Source organism: Prorops nasuta, unplaced genomic scaffold (assembly GCF_024137725.1).
Source record: "Prorops nasuta isolate Cenicafe-Biocafe unplaced genomic scaffold, Cenicafe_Pnas_1.2 PNAS00027, whole genome shotgun sequence".
Lineage (NCBI taxonomy): Eukaryota > Metazoa > Arthropoda > Insecta > Hymenoptera > Bethylidae > Prorops > Prorops nasuta.
The window spans coordinates 3,088,077-3,100,983 of NW_027116824.1; the positions used below are offsets into that span (position 1 = coordinate 3,088,077).

A 12,907-nucleotide genomic window follows, 5' to 3' on the forward strand; every position below is an offset into this window, starting at 1 on the left:
CAGACGCAATTATTCCACTCTCTCTCCTAATTAGCCCGTGCTCGAAACAACGTGGAGAAAAAGCTTGGAAATTTGCTCCGAAGAATCAAATTAACAGTATAGCTCAGCTACCGACAATGATTCATTATTTTCACCTTGCCAGCTTATTCCTACAATGCTAGCAAGCATACTTACTTAGAAATGGAACAGAAATTTAATTAACGTGGAGCGTCATGGTTATATACCAGAAGTTTTAGAAAAAAAAAAACAAAAATAAAACAATTCTAAATGCAATTATGTGCGCAACGGGGATGGATATATATATAATTTTCATGATTCACTTTATAGTCACAATAAATTGTTACGACATCGCGCAAATGGAACTATTATATCGCATCATTGATTCTTGAGTACGTTCTCTATTATATCGTTAATTTTATTATTTATGCACAGCCCAACGAAAGTCTCTTTACACTACCAGGTATGTAAAATTTAGTAGAAACAAGAGCAAGGATGCAATATATAATCTCAACAATAGAGAGAAAGACATTTACCATCCAGTAGTATACAGCCATGTGCAGTAATGGACTTATTTTTGTATGCCTTACAGAAAGATTAAAAGCAACTGGGATAATAAAAGAGGAATAGCCAATATGCGACGACAGTATTTGATTTAATGGAGGATGAAAGTTTAATGGGTACTGAAAAATAAATAGATTTAATAAGTAGAGACTGTGCAGCTGAGGGTCAAAGATTGAACACGCGGAGCAACATGAGAAAGGAAGAAATGCGCGTTAAAAATTCTCCACGAAAGATGGGGAGAAGTATTATAAATCTAATGTTGTATGTCAGCTTAGCACTGGACTTTTTGCGCTTTAAACAAAGATTCTGCCGGGGATTAAATCAAAGCCAGCAATTTATAGAATGTAAGCGCGCGACGGAATTTATTTTGTGTACGCCGATTATATTTATTCGTTTCAATGATTCACGTTAATTGCTTTTTAAACGATAGCCATCTCTACACGCACCTATGCATACTGCAATGGGGAAAAATATAAACATACACAAATAGCTTCCTGCAGGATAGCTTACTAGATAGATGCATAGCATGCATTAATTGGATTTGTGTGCATATAAGTATATAGAAAATTTAACCTACATAATAATGCACTACTTGGATTAAAAATCTCTATGCATCAGCTTGAAAATAAAAAGACCTGAAAGCTTCGGTAGATTGCTTTCAGATCCCAATTAAAAATATCGTGCAAATAGAAAGGAAAAGGTCCCGACAATAAAGGACAAATCTCTTTGGTACTATATAGTTACATTGAAATTAAACTGAAGGACCATTTCATGGATGATTTAACGCACTCGTTAAAAGGATAGGTGAAAGGATGATCGGAGAGGAAGAAGAATCGAGGCTGATTATATCCATATGTAATAGAGTACGAGCGTAAAATGGTAGTCTCTTACCGTATGAGTAGGGCTTTGCGGCGACCAGGGTGAATAGGAAAATTGACGATCGTTCGAAGAAGAGCACGCGTTATTGTTATTGTCGCACGCTACCGGGGGGCATGTGGAAGACATGTGTGATCCCAACTAATCTCACGTGATGCGTAAACATAACCTCGAAGGAGAGCAAAGGATCATCGCGGAAAGATAAAATATATGCACATCCTACTCTGTGAGCGGCCGGCGCGCGACTGTCGCCGCGCCGGACGCCGGTTCAGCGGCCACCGACCAACGAAAGAGCCCGAAACCCTCCGATCCTTCCTATCTTACCCTCACCGAGTCAGCCACGTGCTCGCAACCTTACAGCGCCTGCGTTTTACCACGTGCTCTCTACCCCTGATCTTTCATCTTAAAGTCAACCTTATATTACGCGCGCCTTACGCTCAGCTATATACATTCATCCTTCATAATTTACACTATTCATGGCTCACTCCGCATTTCCATTCTGTACCTACCTTTTACTATGCACTACCCTTAAATGTCCAACCATTCTCAGCTCTGAAATTTACCATTTACCCCTTACAAAATACACTATTCATGATGCCTCTCACTTTTCTATTTTACACAGCAATGCCACCACTCCCGTTTTACTCACTACACTTTAACACCCACTATCTCAGATACCTCCCTTAAACTTTATACTTTTCAACAACAGTAGCTTACTTTTCAAATATCTGCATGCATGTATGCATGTATTAACTTGGAAAATTAGGATTTTTATAAAAAAAAAAAAAAGCAAGCAAACAAAAACAGTCTGAAACTATATATGTACCTCGGATATTCATTTACTTTCAATCAATTCAAAATAAAAGTACTTAGTTGAAAAAATCAGTGTTAGAGAGAAAATAAAGAGTTTTGATTTAAAATAAACAAAAATCGTATGGAATTTCATTGTTATGGAAATATACGAATGTTAGAAAGAGATGCGCTTTTTTATTCGAGAAATATCGATGCTGATATTAACTCTTGTTACAACGTTTTCATTCCAGATTTGTTTACATTACGTTGGAATTCAATTATAACGTTAAGGTATTTGGGGCAAAATCGAACATTTTGCAATTTTCTGTAATTGTATTTTTATTCTCTGCATTTAGGAATTTGTATATTACTGAAAATAAGATGGGCATAACTCGGCTTTTAGCCCATTTGCATCATACAAGCTCATGTATGTGGGGGGAACTTTCCTGGCATACCACACATATACATATGTGCATACGTATTAGATCTTTAAAAGCAATAGAATAAATGCTGCATTTTTCAAAAGTTTCCGATATAATATATTCAAGTAAATAAATAGACTGTTTGTATAGGAAATTTTTAACATGGAATAAAGAGTAATTATTGTTATGTCTAATGGTATTATGTATAGGTATAATAATAGTTGTGGCAACTATGAGACACAGGCACAGGCACAGGTACAGGTACCTGTTTTGCGGGAGCAACAGGTTCGGAAGGTATTTATGTTGCTTCGACTGAAATCGAATCGAAAGGAAAGTTTCGTTAGTTGAGACACAAACCTAACGATTATCCGATGCGGAGAAAGCGTTTCAGCTGGTCGGTGCAGTTGCCGCTACTCCCGAACGATGGCGACGCATTCGACCTCCTATACCGTTTCACCCAACACACTGCAAATCATCCCAATGATTCTTCCGTTCTACTTATCGAGACGCTCTACTCTCTTCATTATATTCTACTAAAATTATACAAAAAGTCTGAAAAGAAAAGAATAGCAAATAAAGTAAAAAATAATTTTCAAATAATCTTTTTTTTTTTACGCCAGCTGTTGCGCTTCAACTATCACATATAAATTCATTGTCAGTTCCTTTCTTTAAGATCATAGCAAATCGCGAGGCAAAGGTCTCGAGTAAAAATTATAGCGAGAGTATATTGGTGGAGTAATTAGGAGAAGTTGTGCGACTATCTATAGTTATAGAAAAATAAAAGGTAACGGCGAGCGGCTATTAATCCCGGCACTCGGGCCAGTCTAGACCGCTCGGGTCGCTCGGGTTTTTACAGTTGGCCGCGGCAGGATGAGTAGAGATGTAATAACTACTAGCGTGGCTCTTATCGTCCAACCGTTGGACAAAAGAAATCAAGCATAAATCACGAACAGGGGTAAAATTTCTCAGGCGTTAATGTCTGAATTTTTGGGACGCCAACGCCAACGCCAACGTCAACGACAACGACAACGACAACGACTTACGCAGTGAGGTACGTGATATCATATATACACCATATAGAGTGTTTATAATACGTACTCTCGTATAGCACGATATATGCGGTGAACTTTGTAAATTGTCGCAAGACTATACATATAGACGAGAGTTGCTGGCGAAGAAGAGCTAGGGGACCACCAAGCAGAAGAACGGAGAGCCGTGATAAAGGGTCCGGCCCTTGACGGAGAAAAGGGACGAGAAAAGGGTGGACTGTGGGGCTTGGCACGCCAAGTGACCCACTGTTATGTCCAACGGCAAGGTGGAAGCTTATTCAAAGCACGGATTTCCGAATCCTGTCAGGACAAATCCTTGCATGGAATATCATGCAACTCTATTCTACTCCTCTACATTCTCCTTCTCATATTTCCTTCTATACCCCCTTCATACTATTCTTTCAAAACTCTACACTCGTATCTCTCTCCAATTTCAATTATTACTTTTCATCGAATATTCATTGCTATATCGGCGAAACTATAGGTACACGTACTTATATTCTTTCAATATTTGCAACGATTTCCATAGATTCTATCCCATTCTCTTTTTTAACAGTATTTATTATAATAATGCAGTATTTATCTTACTTAAAACGTCTCAATTATTTTCTTAATCAAGATAAATCTTTTTAAATAATATACTGATAAGGACAGAATGTGTCTTTCTTCCATGATATGTACACATAATTAGAGAAAGATGGCAGAGATAGATATGAATTGTAGTATTTTCGTAATAATGAATAATTAAAAAAGAATTTCAAGTCGATAAATAATTGAGTCAAGTGTTGATGTATTTGCATTTGACATTATGAGTGGTCACGAGAACGCGCGAAAAATGTTCGGTGAAAACTTTTAGGTTTACCGATCGATCGTAAGCAGGGGGCACACACAGGTCCGTGAAAACTTTGGAAAGCGTCCAAAAACGACTGATTTACCACCTCGAACGCCCGCTATCTCCGGCTAGACTATATGATCCTTATACATATCTGCGCTACCCTTAATAATTCTCCGATTCCTAGTAATTCCTGTGAAATGGGTACGTGAGCTCTACCATTCACTTTTTCACTTTTTCACTTTTGTTTAATGAATTTTTCCATTTGCTCTCGCTATACTGATGCATCTTCGTTAAATATAAAATTGTTAGCAGTTCTAAGAAGGGTATGGTTATTGAATTACTTCTGACATTTATCATTCAATCATTTCTTTTTAAACAAACAAAGAGGTCCTTTAATTTTAACAATCGCAAGTTTTTCAAACTATTCGATCGACTGAGTGAAGTGATCGACAAAAATACAGCCTTCGGGATATCGAGATTCAATGAAGAATCAATGCTTCGAGACGCTGAGATCAGTGAAATGAATGGGAGGCAATGATGTGAATTCTAAAAAAGAGCTAAAATAGTTTGACGATAAGACTGCGCAGAACACATTTCAATTAGGCCAGTTGAGATTGATCTGGTGTAAAGTAGCATTCATTTGTTTGTCGAGAATTAGGAGTTAAACTATAGCCAAGATACATCTTAGATATATATACGAGCTTAAAGAAGAGAGAGCATCGAGTAGTTACCAAGTATATTACGTCTCGAATTTTTATGACACACGTGGACACGGCTGACTAAGCACTGGCTAGCAAAAGTCTGCGAGAAATTTCTATAGGAATTTATCGTCATGCATGACGTGATAAAATCTGCTACTCCATCAAGGCCGTACGACAATGCGTGTCCTTACCTTCACAGGAATTGCCGTCTCAGCCGTTCCGTGACAGACACGTTCTTATCAGGGGGATATCAGTTTTGTTTCATGGTAAAGCATGCGCATGTCAGCCACATCCACATGCGAGGAGCACGTCCTACGCAAAACTCTATCTAAATCCTAGGCTATTTCTGTTCCACTGCTGCAATCGAAAAAAAAAGAAAAAGAAACTATCGCTTTCTACATTAGTAGCGCGACTATTTCACACACAATGAATACATTCTACCCTATATAAGCACATATTTTACTTCCTATCTCCCTTAAATCATTGACAATTTGCTTTCCTCTAAATGCACTCACGGTTAATACGTTTAGCCAGTTGCTCGTTATTACAATTAATTTGCCATAAAACCAACATAAATGGATTTTAAACAAACAGTGCTTTATGAGAAAATGAGAATGGAAGAGTATACGTATAACCGCTCTCTGTTGTTCGTTACTATTGTTCCTCTCCATTATTTCCTTACACTGGTTTTAAAACAGAAAATTGTTAAAAACATAAATGCAAAGAAAGTTTAGTTGCCGAAACTACTGCTTTTATTTGCATATATTATTTGTCAATGGGTATATACATTTATATATGAAAACTACAGGTATTTTTGTCGACTATTTTACTAATTTGTATAAAAATCTGAAAGATTAGAAGCTTTTAAGTTACCGCAGCTTGCTATGAATGCGTTAGCCGAGTGCTATCTACACAGTTACCCAAATAACCATACCGTTGATCAAAGCATCATTTTTTTTTTACAGAAACTACAAAAATTGTTGCATTTATCGCTCCACATTGTTACGGTGCTCGAGTTTCCAAACCTCGAATCACACGCGTTCTACCCGCTGTAGGATGACGACGAGGCAAAAATACGAATGCTGTTTTCACGAACGCATTAGCCATTAGAGAAGTCCCCTGTGCGTAAGCTTTAAAGCCGATCTCAGCGGGCAAACCTTGCCAAAGCATAATACATCCATTAGTACTCTAGAACACATTAAACTAATCAGTTGCGTTTCCCCAGTTCGTTATCCCAATTACAAAATATCATATAATTCTTAATAAAAAAAAAACTATCTTTCTGCTGAATAATCAGTTTTAAATATCGACGAGAATGGCTTTAATACAAAAATTCGACGACGCGCACTTTGTTCTGTTGCGACACAGTCGAGATCCATGAACGAACGTTGCACTTTTCTTGACACAATTAGAGAATATGCTGCATCGCGCGGTTTACTACTGCCTTTTGCTCTTTAAATATTATAGATATACGAACATATGAAATTATTTATTTGATTTTTTGCTGTTCATCGTATGGAGCGCGTTTAAATGACGGAGGGATGCACGCGGTTGGGGAGAATTGGTAATTTTTTGGGTGTATCAACACTTTGGAAGGATAACAAGTTGAAAGATGTGGAGGAATAATAAGGGTCGTGCGCGAAATGGAGGCTATTGAAATTTAGGAGAAAGAGGAGGAAGGAAGGGTTAGTGCATGGCAGTGGGAGAGAGAAAAGAGAAGGTGTTGAAAACACAGGAACCCTCGTGTTCATCAATGTTGGCTCTGCCGGATGTGCAGGTAATACATGCATACAGAGATAAAACAGAATGTCAGGTGCTAAGGGAGTGAAAAGGGGCGTTGGCGCGCAGCGTTGTGCGCGTTGCCTCGTTATTTCTGATTTAGAGCTTTAACGAGACGAGGCAAATGCACCTTTGCGCTTGCTGAGTCGAGCCACTGCGTAACGCGCGCTCAGGGCGATGCGGATAATCAATTTTGCCCCAATTAAAATTTACAACGGTCGAGCATCCCGTATTGTACATCTCACCAAAGCGATGCTGAAGAGACCAGCTCCCCGGCAGTCAGAAATGCGCCCAGTCTCGTCCCAAATTACTACGTTACCCCGTCCGTCACCTAGTTTAACGAGACTTGTGTTACTGTATTTGTTCTATGTCAACATCAACATTTCCCCTCTCTTTTTCCTTACAAAAACAAAAATTATCACAGCAATCGTGCCACTCGTATATATTGTAGGTCTGCTCACGGACCTTTAGATTCAATTACTTTAAAAAAAAAAAAAAAAAAAAAGTATATAAATAAAGAAAAAGGGGAAAACATATTTTTGCACTTTTTACAAAAATAAAGTACAATTTAGCAATTTCTAATTTTTCACAGTAGAATTGTAAATATAATTATAAGAATATTATTCGCGACACGTGCATGCATGGATTACATAAATTGTGATTATATAGCTTTAGTGACAAAATAATCAAATTTTGTCGATAAAATGAGTGGCACCGGTTATATATGGAGAGTATGGTCGACTTGAGAAAGAAAAAAGTGGAGTATTTCGACTTATGTAACATATACTTTACGTCATAAGAAGCGGATTGTTTTGAATATCTTTGTATCGATAAAAAAATCGTGCGACACGTCCAAACATTACTACGCAATAGTCTTAACAATGAGGACCGATATGAAGTGATAATTGTGCATAATTAAGAAATCATTTTCCATTGTCTTAATGTGAAAATCCTTAGTAAACGATCTGTATATAAGCTTGCTTTCGATCAACCAGCAGCATCAGTTGAACAGACGTTAAAAGTGCGATACATTGCTTGAGTTGAGTGAAAAAAGCTTGAAATAAGTAAAATGAAGTGTCTCCAAAGTGCACTCTCCATTCTCCTAGTTGCAGCTGTTAGCTTAAATGTACGTGCTAGTATTTTTTGGTCCGATTTAAACGGAAAGTATTTACGTTGCGTTATTTTTTTAGGTGGCTGAGTGTACGGTTATCCACCAGTTCCTGGATGGACTCGCCTTGCCAGAACTGGGACAACACGCTCACAATACAGCTTCCGCAGCAGCAACCGCGTTTGCAAATAGCTACGGAGGTCTGAGATCCTACTTCTCCAACTTCGGTCAAGGTCTGAATCTGGGCCAACGTCTGGGAATTCCTCTAAATCAACGTTCCGCGCAGCTTTTCGACCAAGTTCCATTTTTGGGAGCGAGTCCTATTTTAAATGATGGATTATCGTCGTACGGACAACCCCTCGTTGGATTAACCTCAAGATTCTTAGGAGGTCCAATTGGAGACTTATATCCCCGTGAAGCCAGCAGTGTAGCCACGAGTAAAGCTACTGCTAGGAGCACCGTCATCCAAGATGAGGTTGTTCCAAACGTAATTGGAACTAGCGTTGTACCTGCACTTTCTGTTCCTCGATCATCATTTGGCTTAGTTCAGCCTGAAGTTGTAGTACCTCCGGCTGCTGCTGTACTTCCCGATACAGTAGTGCTTCCTCAAACAATTGTGTCTCAGCCATTGCTCTCCGAAGAAGCAGTGGTTCCTCAGACGATTGTTTCTCAGCCAGCTGTTCTTCAGCCAGGCAGCGTTGCAGTTTCTAACGCGGATGCTGCAGCGATAGCCCAGGGTCAGTACTAGAAGGAGGGACAATAAGATTATAGATAGTTATACCGCGCGAGCTCATACCTCGATCTGCACAAGCTCAATCACACATACACACACACATACACACAATTGCTGTTGCAACGCGACGGGATAATCATTCTTTTATTTACAACTTTAACCCTCTCTTCTGATGCTTGTATGTATTTTCTAACTTATGTATCTCTGTAATATTAATGTAATTATATATAATATGTATTGTAAAATAATGTTGTACATGTACAAGATAATTAACTATATACATGCAGTTATCTAACCAAAAGTTTGTGTTTTGTGAAAAATATAAAAACTTTGTTATAAATTTTCTGCTATATTAAGTCCAGCTTCTCTTGTGCGAGGCGAGAAATGCTGAGAGCACGGTAAATGTGTAATATGAATTTTGTTTTTCGATACAACTTGTAATGGTGAAAAGCAAGCGTAGCGAGCATTATATAGACCAAAAACATTTTTCGAACATGATATGTATCGACCTATACATTTTCTGAAATATAGAAGCAATTCGAGTAAATCTTTGTATTTTATAGATTTATTTATACCGAGCACGATAATGAATGGTATAAGACGCGCACTGTGCACATATGCATGGTCATATCCATTACGGAAACAAAATTATGCAGGCCCAGTAAATTAGAATAATTCCTTAAGTCTCCATTATCGACTTCATTTGAGTTTGACAATATATAGAAATGAAAAAAGACAATAATTGCATTATTGCATATGGATTAAAAAACCTACTCACGTTGGACGCTACAGCAGGTCATAGAGGGAACGGTGCATGTGCTGCAGTGCATTTTTGGGAATTACATCGTGATTGAATTGACTACTTTCATAGGGTGAACAAAAATATTGTGGGAATGGGGGAGGAGGAGGAAACATCATTAGGTGTCACTTCAATTACATACATTATTTGGATTTACGGCTAAAATTTTGTCCCAACTTTGACGGTTCTGTGTGCAGTGTGGATAACATAGCGGTATATACGTCAGGTGTATTTTATGCTTGGTTCGAGAACAATGAATATCTGTGGGCCACCATATCCGTGGCGTCCGATGAGAGCGGATAGAGTTGTATGCACAAGCGCACACATACAATTTTACGTAACTCCGTTCACGAAGGACGTGCGTTGCATATAGGCGAAAGCGCCACATTGTCGACTCTGTGGCACTGCACTTTTATATGGAGCTCTACGTGGAAGGCATTTTTTATATTTTTACGTACGCTCCTCAAAATCAAAGAAATAGAAAGCACCTTCGAAGCTTTGCACTGCTAGCGGAAAGCAATCTCAATCGCATACACCGTATACAAGTGTATGTATAAAGTTAAAGAGGTACGAATTAACAGAATGGATCCTTTTACTCTTCTCGTTACAGCTTTCTATCATAAAGTTTAAAAGAAGCTGAAGCAAAGCGGTTAATATGCATTAGTTTTGCTATGAACAAAGTGCAGGCAACCAGAAACAATTGAAAAATTTGCAATCAAAGAGCAAAAAAAGCAGAATGTATTGCAGGAATACCAATATATACTGCAGCAAGCGCGCAGTTCTCTTTGATCCACCGGGTAGTCAGGCCAGTGATTCGATAAACCAGCTTCATCAACTAATAGCCTGTGAGCAACATTCTTTCTTTACCTTATCTCCCTTAGATTCTATTCTCTATTTGTCATTCTTTCACCAGATCTCCCTCCAACGCGATAAAATCACATTCGATAAGAAGATTAAATATATTTTTACTCCTTATAAAGTCTCTGTGTAACGAATTAATACGTTTAGTAATCTATCCAAGTGATCACGTACCGATGAATCAGTTTGACGTAAAAAGCATTTAATTACTGAGCATTCGATAAGGATTCTGTAAAATGGAGAGAAATGTTAAGAGATAGTACGAGGCTCCATTCGTTCATATTTCACGGGCGACAGAAAAGTGCATTACCGACTAACAGATTAAACTTTTCTCATCAAGCACACCACACGGATTCTCGCTTCGTAACAATCTCTTCAGGCAGTCGCTCGATGAGGTACGATAAAGTTTCTTCGGCCACTGGTGACATCATGCTGGCGACTAGCTGCTTTGTGGCTCTCCAATCCTATTCTGACCCTCTCACCCCTCCTACATTGATCGTAGATTCGATGCATTTGCTCATCTTTCAAGACTGCACCCGCCACGCTTCTCTTCACGTATACACAAGACTCGGCTGGAGCTCCAATAAAACTTGAAAGAAACTATCTCTTTCCAGATTAACGAAAATAGACTTTTTATATACCTCGTTGCATACTCCATAAAAATTACATCCCTTTGACCAAACAATAGCGAGATACCACGAAAGCTTATTGCAGTCCGGCTTGTCGACACGCACATTTGACAAATTGTCGAAAATAGGAATATCCTTATAGACGTATTTGCTAAATAGATTGAATGAAATGACCGCTGGATGGCGTTCTGCTCCATTTCGTACGTGGTCTTGTGCTGTGATTATTCGGTGTCCGTCAATCTCGGGATTTCGCTGGAAAGCCATTCTATGCGAGAATAACATTTCAATTTGAATCCCTTCCCAAAATACTAGACGTCCCACGCACGATTCTCCTCCGAGCGTTCTCCTCTAACCGCGAGACCTGTTTGTTACACCTACCTGTTCTGACCGTGTTGCACTCAAGTCGTCCCCTCATTTCTCACTCGAGTTATTTGTCCATTTTGCTGCGATAAATTTAGTAGTTATTATCAAGCTATAACAATAAGTAATGAACAGTTGCCTTTAAATATATATAAGTAAAGATTCATTTTATTGATGATTCTGGCAGCAAGAAAAATACAGAATAGCATTTTTATTTTAAGACGTACGATAAATGCATTACTGATGTACGAAGGTTAAAATCAATTTATTAAAGAAAGAACTTATTTAGAGCTGGAAGTGCATTATTCTGTGAAAGCTATTTCAACTTTTATTTTCTGGAAGAAGCCTTAACTACAGATATTGAAACTCCTTGGACTGGCAGAGCTGTGCGGGATCAAAACAATAGAAACTTGTGTGAAAAATATCGGGTTAAAGAAGTATGTGGTAAAAGGAGCACCACCCCACGAGACCATGGCAGGCTACCCCTTGTACCGAGAGCTGTCGTGATCTGTAGATTTACCAGACACCATGGCCCCAAAGACCGTGCAGAGCAGACACAGCTCCCGGTGCAACTATTGTCCCAGAAGATCCAGCTACCACTGTCGGTCCTACAATAAAAAAATCTTATCGATAAAATGACAAGAATAAATTCTCATACTCGATACGTCATGGTTTAATGAAAAATCTCTATTACCATCGGAGGGTCCAATTACTGCAGCAGAACCGGCGGTTGGTCCTACAACTGCTACAGAAGGAGATACTGGCCCAATTACAGCTGCTCCTCCATGTCCCACTGGTCCGGTAATCGCTACACCGTGGCCCCAACCGCCTAGGATTACAGCACCGTTGTGGCCCCAACCAAGCGAACGGCGTTCGCGCTCAGGAGCGGCCAACACGCTTCCCACCAATGCAATGAAAATCTATGGAAATTTTACAAATTTTTCCCACATAATCATACCGATACGAGCGAAAAGATTTTTAGCGTTGTCGTGGAATATGGAAGATTTGAGACGCGCAACACTTACCAAATACTTCATGACGATGGCTTCTATCGGCTACTAATTTCAACGGCACTATACTTGTAAGTCTTGGAGCTCCTTGGGCTTTTATAGTCTATTGTCAATAATAAACATGGTATAATTGTATCAGAGGTGTGGCCATCGTTGATAAAAATGAAAAATCCAGATTCTATAGGCTATCAATGCCAAGACATCAGAGACTACTTTCACACAGATAGCTAACCCGTTTCTCTTCCTTTGCCTCTTCGACGATAAGGGGGTGTGCCATTAAACATTATACGCATGACTTTTCTGAAACAAGAAATTGCCTGAATCGCTTCAAGCTCGAATTAAGCTGATTTAATCAATCGATTGTAGTTTAATTTTAACGAGTTTGAAACTAGTGT

At 38.8% G+C, this 12,907-nt stretch overlaps 2 protein-coding genes across 5 annotated transcripts in view; both read right to left on the reverse strand.

Annotated features, from left to right (window-relative positions):
- LOC136782503 (glutamate receptor ionotropic, kainate 2-like) overlaps positions 1–1,671 on the reverse strand; it is a 72,576-nt gene extending 70,905 nt beyond the window's left edge. For all 4 annotated transcript variants that reach the window (XM_066741966.1, XM_066741964.1, XM_066741963.1 and 1 more), the window contains exon 1: positions 1,453–1,671. The gene's annotated coding sequence lies outside the window, so the exon portion shown is untranslated. The remainder of the gene's footprint in view (positions 1–1,452) is intronic.
- A 10,209-nt stretch (positions 1,672–11,880) lies between these two features.
- Positions 11,881–12,539, reverse strand: LOC136782530 (uncharacterized). Its single transcript, XM_066742017.1, has 3 exons — positions 12,528–12,539; positions 12,197–12,422; positions 11,881–12,110 (listed from the first exon to the last, which is right to left on the reverse strand). Exons 1-3 carry the CDS (start codon positions 12,537–12,539, stop codon positions 12,019–12,021), a joined length of 330 nt encoding a protein of 109 aa, XP_066598114.1. The 3' UTR covers positions 11,881–12,018.
- Between the last annotated feature and the right edge of the window lie 368 nt (positions 12,540–12,907).